Raw genomic sequence first — 21,442 nt, 5'->3', positions numbered from 1 at the left:
TCTTTTTATATACTTTGATTTAAACATTATTAATACTATGCATAACAAATTTATATATTATATATACAATTATTATCGGTACTATGTATGTACAATAATATCTGATCGGCTTATTTATAACAGCGCAACAACATGCACCATGAATAGATTAAAAGTAGGTATTATGTACACTATTAAAATAATTTTCTGGAACTAAAACAATAAGTCGATTACACTTGTATTATTGAAAAGCGCAAATCCATACAGCTATAAGTCAAAAATCAAAATTTCTTCACGACCATTCATCCATGAATCCCAATAGCAAGATTTGCTAAACTGCGAATTTCTTTGCTGGGACATCAAATGCATCATTTAAATGAGTTCGTGTGATTTGCCTATTTTCTATAGAAATTTAGATTTTATAGACTATACTATGCGTAACAGTGTAAGTACAAACCATGCCTGAATACACTGCAGAGTCCGCGAAGAAATCGTTGATAAAAGGATAGATTTTATTTTACGTATAATCCATATGTATAATTCAATTACACGTGATGATCTATCAATCTGGGAGTGGTGGAAGTGGCTGCATGTACTCACATGAGGTGGTAGGGGCTGGTAGCAAGTAACCATCGTTATCGAACGCATCTGCCGAGCGGATAGTAACTGGCCCTTGTGGTGGTCGTGGAAGAGACCACTTGTTGCTTGATTTCTCATGAGCGAGCTCTAATTTTTCCATGATATCGGTGAATTTTAGACGATCTTTTGGTTCCGTCTTCCAACATCCTCGCATTATGTCGCAAATGAAAGGTGGACAATCTTCCGGTGGAATGAGCATTATACCGTGCAGAATCAACTTCACCACCTGAAGAGGAAACATACGATAAATGAAATTCATTGTCAGTAGTATAGTTCCAATCACATTAGTATTCCGAATTAAATACAAATATGGTAGAGGATGATGAAAAATCTTGGAAGGAGTCAAGGACATACCTCGTCATTGTTGTGCCCGTAATAGGGCTGTTTACCAAAAGAGTAAACTTCCCAAAGAACGACTCCGAAACTCCAGACGTCGCTCTCTAAAGTAAATCGACCAAATATAACGCTCTCTGGAGCCATCCAGCGTATCGGAAGTAGACGTGAGCCACCGATCTAAGGGACGAAATACGAATACGAGTATCAGGCAATTGCTTTGCTACATCATTAGAAATTGAAAGCTATATAGTTTGTAATTCGGAAATTCAGATATTCCATCATCACCTTATAATAATCGCACGTGTACACGTCGCGGGACATCCCAAAATCAGCAATTTTCACCGTTAATTCGGAACCAACTAGGCAATTACGACATGCCAGATCTCGGTGGACAAATCTTTGTGCTGATAGATACGTCATACCCGCAGCTATCTGCGTCGATATCCGCAGCAGAGAATCCTGTTTCATTAAAAGAGATTTATAGTTTCAAAATCAATCTGAAATTTACGAGGTACATTATCCTACTCTCGAATTATCGACGATGATGAAAAAGTACAAAAAAAAATTCAATTCTCACTTTAGTAAGAGGTGGCAGTCCGGGGGTCGGGCATCTAAGCTGTCGGGAATTAGCCCTAAGGACTTCCGCAAGGTCACCGTGTGGCATGTGCTCAAATACCATCCAAGGATTATTGTTCGCATCTCGCAGAACAACACCGATAAGAAAGAGGATGTTTGGGTGACGAAAGGCGGACATTATTTCCACTTCTCGCATAAAATTTTCTTCGGCCTCGCGGGATGCGGAATCCTTCAGGACTTTGACAGCCACAGTTTCGGTTACTTCGCCATGACGCAGTTCTCCTGTTGTTCAATTGATAATGTCGCGTTACACGCAAAATAGTTTTGCATAATTGTATCTAAAACTACCAGGTAGTTGCTCAATAATTGGAACGCACGTTTCAGGACCCATAGTACAGACGGTGTACCAAAATTTCATAATACAGACGGAGAGTTAATTGTTACAGAAGTTCATGAGATGCATAACTTCTAGCTGTGCAAATAACACGGATAAAATAACAATATAAGAATAAGATTAACAACGACAACAATGATGATAATAGTAGATAATCAGCCCAATTCATCACCTTTGTAAACTTTTCCGAAACAACCCTCGCCGATGTCCTGAAGAAAGACGACGCAGTCTCGACGAAGTATCGGAACCTCGGGCGAACCGCAAACAAAGTATTGGGGATTCGGTGTGTACTTGTTAGTTTGAAGTAATCCCTTCTTTAAGTTCATAGGAGACGGCTGAAACAGAAACAGTAGGATCTCATCATAGAATGTTCGAGGACTGTTTTTAAAACTGGCACGTACGTATACAGACAACGTACTCATCAGTCTATAATCAGACGATGCTTTCATCTCTTTTTCAACACCTGGTGAAGCGACCGCGACAGCGACAGGCGATTCTTGGACAGAGGAAAAACTATTTCGGGATTACTTTAGATTTTTACCATTATTAACGGGGAGAAAAAATAGGTGTTAAATACTTGAAAAAATGTTGGAACATCCAGGATATTGTTATTTCAATGAAGGGAAGAAAACCCGTCGTCATTTCGCTAATATTATTGCTGTACAGTTTGTAACAGAAGGATTTGGAAAAACTTTTTATAGCTTTGCTTATTTATTCATTTTCCAATTTTTCGACATATTTACAGGGGACCCTAATATTCCCCTTTTTGAATGTAGTATGATTTCATGTGCGCAACCGTATAAATTTCGACTTTTTTTCACTTCCTTTTAGTGGGATCCGCTCTGAAGCCAGAAAAATAATTTTACATGATTTGGAATCTGGTTCCACATTCATACAATTCTGCCTGATTTCATAGTTAATGTATCGTAATAATCACTCTGCGAAAAACAGAAATCAGAAGCATAAATATTTCTCTCTGAAGTTTGTTAACTAAAATTGACTGTAATAGCTCAGAAGTGAAAGTTCCATATATTTATTTTCATAAATGGCAAATCAGGACAGAATGAACGGATTATAATAGATCACTACAGAGGAAATGTAGTATGAATTATTTATCCAACAACGAGCTGATGTTGACAACACGGAAGCCTATTGCACTACACCGAAGTGCACGCACGTTGATGCAGTTTCATGTCTCGCGCCTCGGTTGCATATGACCTAGTGCACCTGCATAGGGTATACCATTACTTGTATGCATTTTGCATTCGGTTCGAATTCTCACGTAGTATTTTATTAATTGGGTTTCTGGGGCTAACCACCTGAAATGGAATCAGGAGCACAAGTCAGGGACGAAATAATGCGAAGAAATTTAACGAGGAAGTCTATGGTTAGCGAATGCTGAATATTTGTTTAAATTAATAAATTCCAGAAACTAACACAACTTTTTCGTGACCTGAGAAATCGAAAAGAAAAAGTCTCGGCTATGTCTTCAAGCAACGTGTTCTGTAACAATACTCGAGCGTTGACCGAAACGATTCGAGGTCACCGCCTCGTTACTTCAAATCTGAAGACTTTCGGTGTTGAAAACTTTAATTACCTTAAACTTCTACCAACCCCATCAATTTGAAATCTCAGTTCCGTTAGATCGTTCATCATTTTTTGAACCAACCAAACAGACAACTGGACCAACCGGGCTAATGGACTATCCGCAGACGTACTCATCGGTTGCGTTACTGCTTAATTGACGGGCACGAATTGTGTGCTTTGTTTGTTCAAAAGGAAAAGAAAACGAAGAAAAAGAAACTATTTTTTGTCTGATCTATAGGTACAGATATTTTTATGCACGTATAGTGATAAATGTACACTCACATTGAGGGAACTTCGGCTACATTTAGATGCGTAAGCTCTTCGTTTGATGCAATACCACAAAAGAACGAATGCGATAATCAGGGTGACAAGAAGGGTGCAGCTTCCTCCGATTATTCCAGATATGTTTTTCAGATGGTACGGTTCCACCTGCGGAGTAATTTATTATTATTCATTAATTCAGTTATTCATTCATTCTTCTGAATCAACCATGGCTGATTGTGAGAAGACCTGCAGGTAGTCCCGGCGTTCTACCTGCGTAGTAATTAGTCTTGTGTATAAAATGCGCTGTACGTTATTTTTATTCGATGGGAAGACTGGGACGAACCTGTTCTGTGGCGGGTGGTTTCGTTGTACTATTTGTCGCGTTGCCACTAGGAGGTATAATGTTATATATCGGCCTCGGTGTCATCGGTACTGCAATGAAATTTATGATTTAGAATCACATGCAGCTACTTAATTCAGATAATGATCTATTGTCAAGATAAAAATATTTCATGTTCCGCTGCTCTATCAATTAAAATGGATTTCTTTCACTACCATTGACAGGCGGAGGAAAAATTAAAAAAAGAAAATTGAATTTAAAGGTAAGTCTAGGATGTATTTGCATTTGAGCCGAGCACATTAGTTCGACATTTTCATTTATACGAATGAATGTAACGTATAATTGTCTGAATTATTTATATACCCGTCAAACGATTTGGACATGTTAGAGCGGCGGTTGGCATCGAAGCATCGTGAGGACAGACGCAGATGGACGTTTCATTTTCGAAATTCCTGCACGCAGCTTCTGTTCCGCAAATATTAGGCTTTCCTTTGCAGTCGATTATCGCCCTACCGCCTTCCGTCGACGGCTCCTGAAGACGTGCCGTCACATCCTGTGCCGCTTGATGTCTCAACAGAAAACCTTGGTCCTCGATCGAACCTGCGGAAAATCAGAATGTGAGAGAATCCGAAATTTTTGACATCTTTCTCCTGTTGATACACTTGTAACATTGAAGGCTCAGGACTAAAATTATCAAAATGATGGTCGTTTGGCCCATGTAGACCAGTAGACGACATATACTCATATCGAGGAGCAAATATTTCATGAAGCCACCATTTTTGGACAATAGTCGTTCACATTCTGAGGAAGAAGATGTTTCATGAATAGAATCGTCTGTCGGTTTTTTGGTCATTAAATAGAAAGTATTGTCGATCCAAACTTTAGCTGTGAAAAAAACCTTCATACTTCTGTTTCATTGACTCGTATCTAGTCAAGTCAATAAAAATAACGAACAGGATGCAACCAAACAATTATCGGTGTCACGTGAAAGAGTCGGTATAATTGGTGGAATTTTCTTTCTATTTTGCCGAACAATGTTTCATTATTCCCACATAAATTTACGAAGATATGATAGAGAACGTGATGCCGATTCAGTAGCTCATACTTGGCGGGCTGCGCTGGAGCGCTCTCGATCTTGTTCGTATTTCTACCATTGCGCGGCGCACCGCCTCGCGTCCTCTCTCGCTATAGACACTACGTCCGGATCGTATAAGACCCACGCTCTCGGTGCGGTCACAGGCAGCGAGCTTAGGCTCAGCCGTGACTTGGGGGAACTGCGTTGCAGATTCTCAGACCTAGTGTTTACACGTGCGTCCGTCAAAATAAAGGCCGGCACGTCTATGAATTTCAAAATAATCTGTGACCTTCCAATAGATGATGAGGAATGAAATTCCTTGGGTGATTGCCCTTTCAATAGGTGATGAAGAAATGTGAAACACCCTGAATGGTCGTTTCAGGCTCCTATTGATAATAGGTGTCGGTCGACCTGTCACCACCTGATAAGGATTCTAAGTCATACTTCGTTAATCAACCTCATGATCCGCTGATTCAGCAGCAGCATCCCTTTGCTATGATAATTCTATGCAATTCCATGTAATCTATTACGGAAGTAATTGCATTGCGAATATCAGCAGGTCAATCCGGTTGATGCTCCGAAAAACGTGCATCTTCGAAGCGGCGTAACTGCTCGAGAATTTGTCATAGAGAGTTGCAAAAAAATGCATTTTAAAGCTTGAAGCTTCACCTATCAAATGCATTTGGTTAATTTGGATTACGTTATTTCGTTCACTAGTCATACTCTTCTGATGCAACTCATGTCGAATACGTAAAGTGATTCTTTGATTTTGAGAAGGTGCACCGGGTGCCTGAGTCGTTGGATTCGATTTTTGTGTGTGTTATTTTGAAGGTAGAAGTGTCCCCTTCAAAATGCGTCCTTTAAATTTTCTGTCAGATTTTTTTTACACGAGCTATGCGACTTTGAAGCGATCAATGTCGCCTTTCGAATGCCCTTCGAATGTACCCTTTCGGCTCTCGGTATGGAAACTTGAACTCTAATCTCTCGTAGGTCGCGTAAGAATGGCGGAATCAGTGGCCGGTGACGCCAAGATCAAGCCTCAAGCGTCCCCTAGAACGTCCGTACGAGACATTTTTTATCCATCGCGTGACACAACTCAGAACGCGGACAGAAGATTCAACCATTAGTATTAGGTTGTTCGGTAGGACTTACACCTCGTCTATAAGTGTGCATTCGGAAATTCCGATGAAAAAATACTGCAGCAGAGTTTCGTGAAGTCTGCAAAGTTTTGAGCTTCAAAATCGTTTTCAAAAAACCTCGATATACGTGGCTGGGGCGGTCAGGGTATTTGATTAAAGATCATACTTTAAAGTGGCATAACTCATGCAAAAAAAATCGTACACTTAATTCAAAAAACGCATTTTGAAGGGAACACTTCAACCTTTCAAATTACACAAAAAAAAAAAAACGAATTCAACGACTCAGATACCTGGTGCACCTTCTCCAAGTCAAAAGTTTGCTCTACGTTTTCGACATGAGTTGAATCAGAAGAATACAACTAGTGAACAAAACAACGCGATCTAAATTGAACAAAAGCATTTGATAGGTGTAGCTTGAAGCCTCAAAATGCTTTTTCGCAACCTTTTACCCCAATTTTAATCGAGTTTTTCTTCGTACAGATTTTTCAACACCTCATTCATTTTTTTCCTCGCATTTTATTCATCCATCCTATCTTATCCAATCGAAAATCGGACGCTAATAGGCATTAATTTCATAGTGCGAAAAATTGGTGCATGGTCTCATACATACAACAATTGGTCGGACCCACGTTTTACTGATGGTTTGCAAATGAAAAATCCCCCTGTTCAATGGTCAAAAAGTTTTTGCTCGTTGCCGTCCAGTTATACCTAAAATTAGAAGAAAAAGAGCCCTGGAACTGAGAAATTCAGCCCGAATTATCGAACACCTATAACAGCAATCGTATTCGACGGAGTGAAATGAATAAAATAATAATTAATCGAGGTTCATTTATTTGAAAATTATCCTGATTTCCAACTCCGTTTATTCAGAGTGATAACCGATCAGCATTGTAAGCGACGGTTATCGGTACTTCTCTCTTGTGCGTTTCTTCTATTTCAAAGACTGTGACGTATGTGTGACGTATTCAAAATTCCCCATCCCCAAAAATTCCAAGTGCCCGGAAGAGACGCCACGCTACTTGCGGCGTAGCTCATGCGGTATATCATTCGCTCTGCAGATTCCGAACGAGTCGGTTCGGATCTGCGTAATTTCGTATTAATATAATCGTGGCGAATTACATCCGACTCATAACTCTGCAATAATTAATCGAATAATTTATTTAATTACTCCATTCAATTCGGACATGAAAAGTTACTCGATTATCAAGATTTAAAATTTATCAACGATGAACAATTCTATGGAAGCCAAGCGATTTTCACACTCGAAAAGGTGAGAACTTTGATTTTGATTATTACGTCTAATTTTGATATGTCGCATTTTTCATTCGGTTACACATTAGAGCTGCTTAGACAAAGGAATTGTTAGAGATCGTTACTATTTCGAGTTAATCAGAAGATTCTTTGTTTCAAATCGTGGCGTGGAATTTTTTCTACTATACTGCGCGGCAGTGATCTTATTATTCCCGAGTTCCTGCGAATTCGATATCGAGCAGAGGTAAAAAAAATTGTTTTCCGATTAGCATTTTCGCATTTATAATATCAGGATGTGATTTTGTCGTGAATATCATCCTATTACGCTACACTTCAATCCTGTTTTCATTTTGCTCCTTATTATTTCCGAGTTCCTGAGTATTCGATATCGAGTAAAGGTCAAAAAATTGTTTTTCGATTAGTAGCTTCGCATTTATAACATCAGAATGTGATTTTATCGTGAATATCATCCTATTACACTACAACTTTCATCCTGTTCTCAATTTTCCTTGAATTCGCGATGTTTATTCGAGTCCAATTCCGAATTACAGAATTCACTATACAACTACAACCGGTGATATGATCATGCAGCTAATGCGACTTATATACTACGATTCAGAGGACGATCCGGAAAGTACTTGAAACTGGATCTTCGTTTTCTGGGATGAAAAAATAATGTGAGTTGAAATTAAATACTAAATTAATAATAAATTAAATAATAATAATTAATTTTTTATTTTTTATTTCAATTACTCGATTCATTTAATATGTATGTTTGATATTCATTACGATAAAAAAAATTTTTTATTTGTTACAGACCAACATTCTTACTGCTCGCATTGAACTCTCCTCATCCTGCAGATGATCATCGACTATGAACATTATACTGAAATTGAAAAATTTCGGTAATTATAACTTCTTAATACTAACTGTTCATTCCTCTTGTGAAATTTTTTTGGATTTCCATTGATAATAGTTTTTTTTTTGGATTTTTTTCTTGCAAAATTAACAGCTTGGATCCTCGCGGGAGCATCGCAACGCCTCAACTTTTTATCCTACTACTTCTCAACTTGCTACACATCTATAGTCATCAGGGAGGCAGAGAACTTCCCAACCTACTACACATCTACAGCCATCAGGGAGGCAGAGAACTTCTCAACCTACTACACATCTATAGCCATCAGGGAGGCAGAGACGTCCGGGTAAAATCCAAGACCCCTGAGCTTGGGAACCAGCTCAGGTCCGGTCTTGGTACCGGCAACGATGGTGAGCGGAGTTAAAGTTCCTCGATTCCTTTGCCAGCTCACGCGATGGTGTACACTGGCGTTGGAGTCGTTGTATTTTTTAATTTTTCAACATCCCACCTCCCTCTTTATTATATGGCGTGGCGGTACCCTGTATTTCAATTTTATTAGACCAGGTAATTGTAGGGTCTGTTGTTGTTGAGCATAGCGCACCTGCACCCTGTAGCGTCAAACATATAAAACTCTTCATTGGAATTGATCAATCAAAAGATCAATGAATTAGGCAGTCGGTCAATTATTAATTCATCAACCGTGAGATCGGTGAAGAAATCAATTAATGATTTGGTCACCTTATTAATTAATTAATCAGTTATTTGAGTAATCGGTCAACCATTAGTTCAGCATATATGAACTATTCATATTCATATTCATTCATATTCATGAGTGCAAGAGTGTGCAGCTCATAGGCAACGGTGAAGGCCGTCGTTCAATCGACTCTCGCGTTTTATAAATTTTTCATAATTTTCGGTGACCGATCTCGTCTGCGTCGATCACTGATCGGTAATAAAATTTTGTCGTGCGAATGATGGTCATTACCATAGATTCAGCTTTTTCAGGTACATCAGGAATTGACTTGGATAGCTTCCGCGAAAAGTCAGAATTCATTTAGTCTCAATTTAATGATCAGCCATCAGCTGAATCAATTTTGAATTTGATCTCTATATTTTCTTATCTATTTGCATGTTTAAATTTCAATTCTTTCAACTCAATTTTGATCAAACTTGAACCCGTCTTTAGGTACCGATAAGTAAATTCACTAGAACTATAACAGGATGTCTAATCGTTTCAGGAATTTTCTTCCCTTACACACAATTTTCAGCCCTTAACTTTTTCTTGCTCAATGAATATTATATGAGATTAATTAATCTCATTTTCTTACTGATGATATTTACTCAAGAGTAAATTTACTAAATTCATTTAAAGATCATTGATGTTTTTTAAATTTCGGCCAAATAACAAATACACCTTTTCTCAAAATTTAAATAAATCACGGCTTCGGCCGGGGCATGGGCAGCCTTTATATTTCTACACACACAACAGGTCACCAGTAAGTTTTTCGAACGAGATACCACGGCAATGAATGTGAGATGTGAGTGAGACGAAATTCTCGGTGCGCCGGCGCAAGTATGAATTGGGGTTTTCGTCAGTAAAATCATTTCTTGGATAATTATAGGTGAAAGGCAGGTATAGGTAAATTCATGCATCGCGAGGGCATTTACAAGCAGTGTGTATGTGAATAATAGTTTTAACCGTTGGGTGGGGCGAGGGCTTTTGCGAACGGGGTACGCGAGGAATCGGATGCGCAACTTCTTTCCACAGCAATTTCAAGTGATCAATGTTGAGTATAATGCTACATCAAATTGCATTATTCATTTTTCCATACAACATTTTACCGAATAATTTTTTTTACGTGATCTCTTAGATCTCTTTGCTGAGATCTAATAGATCCTTACCCTTCAATTCACACACCCAAACCCGACCAATTAAATTGTATTGTTCTTCTCTTTTTTTGCTTCTCCGTAATATTTGTGGTCACTTGAAATGAGCAAAATACGTTCGCTTCGCTCTCCGTACCAGCCGTGGTGCATGGAAGTGAGGTGGACGTTGAGCTCGAAGACTTCACGTCGAAGAGGATCGCCGACCGTCACGCCAAAAATTTGTAAACCCCTTTCTCTTTCCTCCCCCAATGTTAATTGGAATAGAAGGATGCGATGAAAAATTGCATTCTTCGATTTCCATTAGCATAAATATTCCAAGTCGACGCTGCTCGCGCGGGTAAATAAAGCGCAAAGACGAGGAATCGCACGATATGTTTGTGTTTTGTGTACGTTGTGTGCCGTCCTTAAGGGTCCTAAGGATTTTTTAAAACAAACCATTCAGCGTGACTTGCCATCTTGCAAGGCGCTTTAACAAATTCTCCGATATTGGTGATGGGAACATGTATTGAGAGATTTTCTTTCAGGAAATTAAAGAATCTAACAATAAGATAAACCAAGTTCCGTTGCTGCACCGGCGCGCGGACTTGGTATTTAAATCATTCCCTCGAACGCTTCATGCGTTTTAAACCCAAAAACCGACAATTGTGAGAGAGCAAGTTCCACGCACCTTTTTGTGCATGGGGCTTGACTTTCACGTGATTACTCCTAAGACGCTAATCAAAAACTTTACCTTTCAGATTTTTAGTATTTAAGACCCTTAGTTGTAATATTAATCAATTTTTCTTACAGCTCGTAGTTCTTAATCCTAATCAATTCTTTCTTCCAGATCCTAGATTTTAGTTTCGCTCAGTTTTAAAACTCGTACTAATCAGATTCTTGTTGCAGGCTGTCTCTGGATACTAATAGATCTAGTCTGCTTTCTGATTTCAGAAATCAAAATTTAAGGGATTGCTGAACAGATGGAATAGTTTATTCGTAATTGATTAAAATGAAGTGTTTGATTTATCAAACACCGAATTTATCGACTACAAATAAACTATTTGCATCTGCCATTTTTTTTTTTTTTGCAGTTTTCAGATTTCATCTCCTTGTACTAATTAGATTTTGTTCACAGGCTGTCTCTGGCTACTAATCGATTCTAAGTCTGCTTTTTGATTTCAGAAATCAAAGCTTAAGGGATTGCTGAACAGAGAGGATAGTTTATTCGTAATTGATTAAAATGAAGTGTTTGATTTATCAAACACCGCATTTATCGACTACAAATAAACTATTTGCATCTGCTATTTTTTTTTTTGCAGTTTCCAGATCTCATCTTCTTGTTTTAATCAGATTTTGTTCACAGGCTGTCTCTGGCTACTAATCGATTCTAAGTCTGCTTTCTGATTTCAGAAATCCCAACTCGTGAGATCTCCGGACGGATGCTGAACAGAGAGAACAGTTTATTCCTAGTTGATTAAAATGCAGTATTTGGAATATCCAATAGTGCATTTATCAACTACAAATAAACCGTTCACATCTGTCATCTCTATTTTTTTTACAGTTTTCAGATTTTATTTTCTTGTACTAATCAGATGTTGTTCACAGGCTGTCTCTGGCTACTAATACAGCTTGGTATATGTTCCAGGATGAGTACATTGCACATTTATATTGAATTTTATTCGGAATGGGAAAAAATTCTAATGAAAAATCTGGAGTTATGGAAGTTAATCACTTCGTAAATCTTTGAAGACATTTTTGTATTCCCAAAACCCAAATGGAAAACAACAGTTTGATTAACTTCTTCATCGAAATCTATGAAACCAAAAAGTTGTTTGGTTCCATGTCTATCCAAAGTTCTCATTTCACATCCCATAGACATTTGAGTAACTCATTCGGTTTGTGTTTCAGGTACCCATCATCTGATGATGATAGTTGACAACGGCTGGTGGATCTTATCTTTTTTTCATCTTTTCCAGCAGTTTTTATTTTTTCTATTTGTTATTTGATAGTCTTGTACTGATCATACTTGTTTGTCTGTTTCAGGTTGCATCGTTCGTATTTAAATTTACAATTTTATCTGTTCACAGAAATCTCACCGATGCTGCAGTATTTTATTATCTCACTGTTCACAATTCTGATATTGCTCGATTTCTTTTTTGTGCGATTATATTGTCATGTGATGATTAATCATTGGGTGTTTTTTCTGTTTCAGATTTCACGATCTACATTCGAATCAACAGTTTTTGTTTCTCTTTTCCTTTTCAGAAATTCCATCACTGCAGTTCATTTTTCTCTTTTTGCTTAACATTACATGCTAATCTTTCTGACATCCATTTTCTCCTGATAATGATATCGTTGCATTGACTCGTTATTTATTTTTCTGTCCAGATTTATAATTATGTAATTGACAATTGGTATTTCTATTTTCAGGAAATATATCAATGTCATTAATATTTTTACATACTTGATTGACTGTTTTAACTGTTTCGCATAAATATTTTATGTGCTACCATGTTTTGCGTATGTTGTGTCAATGTTTCATGTTAATGTGCGTGATGTCTTGTGCAAGTTTCATTGTCCATCTATATTTATAAGATGTTATTTCTATGTGCACATACGTATATCGATCGAAATTTATGTCTATGATTACTCATTCTTATTGTGTTATGCCTTGTTATGTACAATATTTCGCTTTTTATGTCTATTTTGTTGCTTCTTGCATTTTCTCTATACAGCTATAGATTCCATACCACTGGACGGCGGCTGCCGAGCGGATAGTGGTTTGCATAGGGCTCAGGGCGATCGTTCCACTATGTAAAAAACAAAAAAAGCGAAACGAGCCGAGGACGCTACCTCTTGAACGTACGATGCGTTCATAGGTGGTTAAGGAAACGCGTCCTTTCAGTTAGTTAATAATTTTGTATATTTAAGAATACTCAGATATCATTCATTATTTTCCAGCTCTTGGATTAAAACCAGAAATTAGACTTCCCCACATGAGGCAATCCAGGACAAAACTCTTTCAACTTACCGGTCTCCGATTGCCTTCAAAATTTTTTCAAACATAGTTTGCCGAAACCAGAACCCACACCCAAAAGCCTTTACTGAACAGAGCTCTCATCTTTTTGAATTACGCATATTTCCCCAATGATATCTTCTTCTACAGGGGAAAAATTATGGGATATGAATTTTTCAGAGACAGACTTTCTATGAGAAGAATAAATGCATTTCTAGTGTCAACGAATTCGTCGCTATATTGAGCAAAAATACAAAAAATCAATGTTTAACTACGACTTCGATTTCAAATTATTTTCCCTCTGAAAAAAGTGTTGGAAAAGTCGAAAATTTCAAGAACAGAATAAAAGTGGGCGCTCTATTCCACGAGGTCTTATTTGCGGGATTGTGAAATTTGATGACTTTTTTCCCCTATCTAAAATGAAATCTGTATGTGCAGCTCTCCACGTCAGACGGGCCAATTTTTCATAATATTTTTTGAACTTTGAACAAAATCTATGACCACGAGAAGACGTCTTGAAAATTGCGATTCCATTATCAAATTCAGATCATTTGTTTCCGAGATATTATGGAGAACGTGATTGCAGACGATTGTAGGTTGAGTGATATATCATACTTAGCGGGTCGCGCTCGAGCGCTCTCGATCTTGTTGATATTTCCACCGTTGCGCGGCGTACCGCCTCGCGTCCTCTCTCGCTATAGACACTACGTCCGGAACGTATAAGACCCACGCTCTCGCTGCGGCAGCCGGTGACGAGCTCCGGCTCAGTCATGACTTTGGGGAACTGCGTTGCAGATCCTCAGACCTAATGTTTACATGTGCGTCCGTTAAAATAAAGACCGGCACGTCTATGAATTTCAAAATAATCTGTGACCTTCCAATAGATGATGAGGAATGAAATTCCTTTGGTTATTGCCCTTTGAATAGGTGATGAAGAATTGTGTGAAATACCCTGAATGGTCGTTTCAGGCTCCTATTGATAATAGGTGTCGGTCGACCTGTCACCACCTGATAAAGATTCTAAATCATACTTCGTTAATCAACCTCATGATCCGCTGATTCAGCAGCAGCATCCCTTTGCTATGATAATTCTATGCAATTCCACGTAATCTATTACGGAAGTAATTGCATTGCGAATATCAGCAGGTCAACCCGGTTGATGCTCCGAAAAACGTGCATCTTCGAAGCCGTGTAACTGCTCGAGAATTTGTCATAGAGAGTTGCAAAAAAATGCATTTTAAAGCTTGAAGCTTCACCTATCAAATACATTTGGTGAATTTGGATTGCGTTATTTCGTTCACTAGTTATGCTCTTCTGATTCGACTCATGTCGACTACGTAAAGTGATTCTTTGACTTGGAGAAGGTGCACCGGGTGCCTGAGTCGTTGAATTCGATTTTTTTTCGTATCATTTTAAAGGTTGAAGTGACCTCTCCAAAACGCGTTGTTCAAATTCTTTGTACGATTTTTTTTGCATGAGTTATGACACTCTAACGTTATTATTGTCCATAAATCGAATACCCTGACCGACCCAGTTATCGTATCGAGGTTTTCCAAAAACGATTTTGAAGCTTGAATCTTCGAGTATACGAAACTCCAACGCAATATTCTCTCTTCGGATCCTCCAATCAGTTTTTCAAGATTATTAATTTATCGAATCACATTTATCGAAGGGCTAACGACTCTGCAGAATTGCACCTTGAAACTACTGTTTTCAGTCTTTTAATTGCCTCCGTTTTGTAATCACCGACTAATTCGCATGTTAATAATAATAATCATATATGATGCATCTTGCGTACTATTTCGTATTCCACACGTCCTCTACGTGGTATGCTATAAGCACGGTGTAAAGAATTAATCAAGATCGAGGCACAACAGAGCAGGGTACTATACATATAGTTGTTGAACAGAGCGTCGACTGTTGGGCAAGAAGTAATTAGGCGTTCGAGGCGGAGCCCTTCTTCTGACCTCCTGAAGGGTAATTTCGTATTTTCAGAGACTAGAGGCGAATCCTCTATTTTTTATTATACCCACACCATGTGTACCGTCGCATTCACTATCGTCTACTACTGAACGTGCCGAATTTATGATCATATATTTATTGAGTGGACTTGGAGAACAAAAGTTTCATCTGAAAATGTACATGACGTTGTGCGTTGTGTACCCTAAATTTGAAAGTTGAATTTGAACGAAGTCTAAAGCTTGACTGAATAATTTGTTGGTGTGAAAATCACTGTAGGTATCTTTATACACTCATCAGTTTGACTGCCATCGGTGATTTACAAGGAGTGTCTCTGGTGTCTGGTAGAAAATAAGCTTAAGTGCAGCATTATAAATATGTGATTGTGAGTTTTGCGAAGACAATCAGCTGTCCAATATGCTCGCCTTGTTTTATTCTTGAATTTCGAGAAAGTTTCAATAACGTCTGGTGTATATCGATGCGAGAAAAGATTCGACTGTTTAGTCGGCAACGCAAGTTGTGTTGATAATTGTTCCGACGAAATATTCCTCAGAGTGTAATCGCGTTTCGGGGTCGCAGTGACTTATGTCAGATTTCGGGCTCCAGGGAGTCAAAAGAGGGATGCTGGCGGCCGATATAACATTTGGAAGCACCGTATGAGTAGGTATAACGTACACCGAGCTACGTCGGTGCGAGGGTGTGGATCTTCGGACAGAGACGCCATTCATACGATGATCCGAACTCGTAACGGGTCAAGGCGTTATCTCCGCGGTCAGCCGTCAGCTTCGACGCACAGACTCAAATTGTACATATACACCTATATGCCATATGTGTACTGAAATATACCATTATAATATAAAATACTAATTTCTCTAGTCCCACAGAGGTTTGTACGGTCCAGTGTAATCCCTGATCATTAAGCTTATGTATTCAAACTTGAACCGATTCGCTTTGATTTTTATCGAAACGACACGAGTCTTGCGATTTCCTTGTTGTAAAACCATGACATGTCGTCGTATGAACTATCTCTGACTCGCGTGTACCTCATTCGCGAGAGTAATAAACGATTCGTAACGCGTATTTTATACTGCGTATAGCTGCGCGGCCGAGCTGCATTAAATTTACGAAGGTTGATACAAAATTCCTGCGTGCAGCACAAAGCACGATGTACGTGTGTAACACGTGTAATTATACGCAGAAGTACGGCGAGTGAAGCGCTCTCAATCTTTTGACTATCTTTTATCGAAGATCGCGAAATCCGATACTTCCAGAATGTGTGCAAACGTGACCTTCTAACAAAAGTTGCTCCGGGTAGTGAAACGGCAATATCACAGACACACCTTTAGAGGAAATCAGGGTGAAGTGGCCACTTGAAAGAATTGAACAAAATTTCTTCCTGACATTCTTGCATTATTACTCGAGCGAAATTATAGTGCTTATGAGATAAGTCATTTATTTCTTATTTCCAAATATTTTCAAAAGTCTATTTTGAGGGCGAGCTTCGCAGCAGTTTGGTCGGAAAGATATTGAAAGCGTAACCTTTCAAAATTTTCATACAAGGTTATATTGCGAAAATCGCAAGCACTCCACTGAATCATCGCGTTAAATTTACCATTTTATTTTCCTTCATCCATTGCAGGGCCCTAACTTTGTATACTTGGCTGATTTATCTCACAGCCACATCTAACCTGACCTGTGCAAACACAATATCAAGAATTAACCAAACGAACGTAGCCCACAAAAGTGGATGGAATAACCAAAATCATTAAAATTACGGTTTTTCGAATGAAATATAATGCAAGGACAAACTTGTTCAAAAAATAAAATTCGATTTCAATTCAAATTGATTGGAATCCAAAAAAAGTGAGAGTTACACCCTTCTGCTTCTTAACCCCAAATATCACATAGATAATATTCTAATCATCCAGCGAGCAGGACAAAAATAAAAAAACGCACGATAAGCTTATCCTCGTAATAGCCATTAACAAGCGATTGGTTCTCGATCAGCAGCTCTTCTCTTTGAACGTTTACTACCGTGACCGATCACAGATAAGGTAAATTTATCAGCTCACTGAGCGTTTAAAATACACCTACATCTTCAAAGATATGTCTGATGTGTATATCGAGGATTCAGATTAGGGTTGAAAAAAAAGGTTTCAAAGGGCAAAAAATGGAGAACCCTGTATTATCTTAGTTTGTTTATATATATGTGAGTTCAGTTATCTCAAATATCGAGTTGTTTTCCAACCGAAGTAGAAAGAAAGAATTTGGATCTGAGACAGCCTTGACAAAACGTGATCTACGTTTTTTTTCCTTTTTTGCGGCTGTGCTCTATAAGACCACACAGCCGTTAGAATCCGTCATAATTAACAGCCCCAAGCAAAGCGGAGTTTTTCTCGGTTTTTTTATATACATACGGGGTTGTCCGCGTCAACTCAGGGCGCCTCCAGATTACACCGCTTCAAAATTTGATCCACGATTTTTCGGGGTATTCTCCGAACTCTGAGATAATTTCCAAATATTTTTGACCAGCCATTGAGCTTCGGACAATTCCCCAAAAGATTACGGAACAAATCTGAGACGATACAAACTTAACAGACGTTGCGGTATACCCATAACGAAGTCACGTCTGCAGCGATTGCAGAGAGAAGATGTATTACGGCTCGGTGTGAAGCGGAGCTACGATCGCAGCACGAGTTGCAATGGCATTTACTACTTATGGTTGGTCGGGTGTATAATGGACAACAAATCGCTGTCTACTCAGAATATTTATTATCCAATAAGTTGTCGCATTTAATGTTATACTATTATACCGCGTAACGTTTTTACAATAGTTATTGTATACACGGGAAATTCTTTGGTGTTCAGCTATGTGTTTAACGTTGAGGAAAAAATTCCGTTTTTCTTTCATTTATTATATTTTCAAAATTTATCGTAGTCGGTCGCTCCCAGATCCCGACGTATTTCTAATATTCCGATCAAATTTCTTTTACCGGTTGTTCGGTAATCTTTTTCTACACATATTATCACTGCCGTTATTCATATTTGTACGATATTTGTGTGTATATTCATATATATGTATAATGAATCGTAAATTGTGCTATCAGAATTGGTCAGTGTATACATATAATGTAAAATCTCGTATATCTGTGACTGTAGATGCGATATTATGCAAGGATGATAAACAATATCTTCACTTTTTGGTATATACATAATCTAACAAAGATAGAAATTCTAACTAGGTTTTTTTGTTCTATGTTTTACTTATTTTATTTTATTTTTTTTATACAATCGCAATATACATATAGGTATCCTATGTAATTGGAACAAATTCATATAGATACGAACGAGATAAACCATACATGTGTATCGCTGGATGCAGTTAAATCACGTTGCGTATAATATTCTCTATGATAATTGTCAAGCATTTATGTCCATTATAAAAATATTCACAAAATTTTTGGGGTACCTCATTTTGCCCCGCCTTCCCCGATAGATAAGATAGAACATGTGGTGGGTACATTTCAGAGAAACTACCATATATATGTAAATACGTATACTTATTTAAATATAGTTTTATGTGTATAACATGTATCTTAACGGTCTGAAAGTGTTTTCAATGAAGCGTAACAAAACGCTATATTATTTTACCCGTCGATCAATATTTTCCACCATTTTAATTAGCTGCAGACGTTATAATGTGAGCTTTGTACGATTACAAATCACGTTTTCGCAGTTCTGCAGGATTGTTCAACGTCGATCGGTTTAAAAAGAAAAAACTAAATAAATTCACAAACAAACAAACGATGAATTATATTGCAATCCGCAGCACAATTGACGATCAAATGCCATAATTAACAATAGCCGTAAGCGGTGCTCAGCATTCGAGACCAAGGAAATTTAAATCTCGACCGATGCGCCGGGCACCGAACGAAGGCGCGTCGAGGGACGAGGGAATAAATAGCCTGTGGTATAACGCAGGTACGGTGATATCGATGCTGGAGTAGACGACGATCTTAGGTGCAGTCATTGACCACGAGTCAAATCGCCGCCATCTCCCTCGTGCCTTTCTTTCTTTTTCCTCTTCTAATATCGTGAAAACACATTACATTTACTTCGTACTATTGCGTACACATACCATACACATATGCAAAGATATACAGGTATGTATATACTGATATTATTACGTTATCGCATACGAATGAACTCGCGGCTCGATGCATTATTAATAAGCAAATACTGTAATCTAAAACTGGAGAAATATTTCACGGCTGATCATTTTTTCATAATCCTTTTGTTTTCCGCACCTACATGTCGATTTTTCCACCGGTCAAATGTTTAAAAAGAGCAGTCATTAATAATATACTTACGCGTGGCTTTTTTCTATCATCGACGAAAAAAATAAATACTTGTTGGTTCTTTTTGATTATATGTACTTGTACGTCTCGCAAGGTCGGAATAATTGAGATAAAATATATTTTTAGCGAATAACAAGAGAATAGTTTTCGTAACTCATACGAGCAATTCGATTGCAGACGTGGGATGGTAAAAAAATATTTTGAAATCCCAAATTCTGACCGTATATTGACCAATCAATTTTATACCGATATACGCGATCGTTCTAACGGCAACCAAAAAATTGTGAGTCAAAATTGGCGACAACAACTTTCGAAATGAATCACATAAAATCGCGTCAAACTTGCAGCAAATTGTTTAGACTCGGCAAATGACCCTTGTAACTGAAGAATAAATTGAAATGGGTTGTCGACTTTATTCCCTCATTCCAGGCAAGCTATTTTTCGCGGCAAATTGAATGCAACTTCCGCTTATGTCGTGTAAATTGTATATATGTATAGCGAGTGAAAGTATAAGTTGTTACATAGAAACCGATTGAAATATAGCCAGATTATCATACAAGCGGCTGTATATAAATAATATTTAAATTCAGCAGAAAAGAAGTACGAGATGGGTAAGTATAATAATAAAGAAAGAAAGGGAGGACAATAGGAGCGGAAACCTGACGCGAGAAAAAATAAAAGTCGAATGATGAACCGTCCTACGGTTCAGAATAAGATGCCGCATCTGAGAATTCTGATAGATGAAGGCGGGGGATGTGGTTTGGAATATGTAAAAACATCTTTTGATCGATGATTACCTGTACGTTCGCCATGCATAAGAGCGGCTCTTCTCAGTTTGTTGGGCCTCTTAGGAGCCATGAAGAGAAGAAGACGACTGGTCTTCAGGTAGAAAAAAATCACTACGCTGGACGAACACCGAGAAAACCAACAACGATCTATATACCGCTGCAGGTAATTTGTAACACGAGCACCTTCACCTCCACCTTCACGATTATCGAACGCTCGCAGCACTGACTGAAGCCAGCACAATTATCAGCGGCCAGACTTTTTCAAACTCGTGTTACCACTTCATCGCTAATTTCTCCATTAAGAGAGCCGCTCTTCTTCGCGCGTTCTTCCGACGCCGCGGAAATTATTATCGGGATGAACAACTGAGACTTGCTCGTATTTTGGTCGACGTTAAAAACCGATCGTCGATTGCCACGTTTTCGAACTCATGAGTTGCAAATCGTCAATTATCGCATCACTACCGGGCACATTATTCTCCATAGCGTAACATGAAAAAGTTCTTTGAGTCGATCGCTCCGTCCTTTTTCACGACCACTCAGTCTCCGCTGACTTTATAGAACCGACTGACTGACTGACTGACTCAGTGACTTGACTCGAGTTCGCCCTCGGTGCAGGCCGTACGCGTATGCCTCCTGATCGCTACTGGCCAAGTGTGCCCACCCACGGCACGATCACCACTCCAAGAATCGGCCACTCCGCATGGGCACACGCGGTGCTTTTCAGTTCCATTAGGATACAGAGAAGTGGAAGAGCCGCGTCAGAACGACAACATTACGGAGGGGTGGGTTTAAGCTTCTAAAGCGGCAAAGATGGCGTCGAGCTTCGTGCATCAAACTCGCATTCGTGCGTTGTTGCGTAAAGTATAACGCGTATTCTCAGTTCCCTTGCAATCGACCGCGAATTTTCGTTGAGCATTGCCTCTCATCTTGGCATCTCTTAATGTATCAGAGCTTGTTCCATTATACCCGAGACGTATATCGCGTTTCTACGAATTAACTCAAACCGCCGCGTGACGATC

The 21,442-nt window shown here is 38.6% G+C and overlaps 1 protein-coding gene across 1 annotated transcript; it reads right to left on the bottom strand.

Annotated features, from left to right (window-relative positions):
• Positions 1-33: 33 nt before the first annotated feature.
• Positions 34-21,148, bottom strand: LOC105688351 (muscle, skeletal receptor tyrosine-protein kinase-like). The gene is made up of 9 exons (XM_012404545.3): positions 20,433-21,148; positions 4,479-4,715; positions 4,119-4,207; positions 3,794-3,940; positions 2,097-2,259; positions 1,532-1,812; positions 1,240-1,413; positions 973-1,131; positions 34-844 (listed from the first exon to the last, which is right to left on the bottom strand). Exons 1-9 carry the CDS (start codon positions 20,491-20,493, stop codon positions 542-544), a joined length of 1,614 nt encoding a protein of 537 aa, XP_012259968.2. The 5' UTR covers positions 20,494-21,148; the 3' UTR covers positions 34-541.
• Positions 21,149-21,442: the final 294 nt, after the last annotated feature.

The sequence above is a fragment of the Athalia rosae genome, chromosome 4 (genome assembly GCF_917208135.1).
Source record: "Athalia rosae chromosome 4, iyAthRosa1.1, whole genome shotgun sequence".
NCBI lineage: Eukaryota > Metazoa > Arthropoda > Insecta > Hymenoptera > Athaliidae > Athalia > Athalia rosae.
Note: the sequence above shows the minus strand (reverse complement) of the source record. Positions and strands in the feature narration are given on the sequence as shown.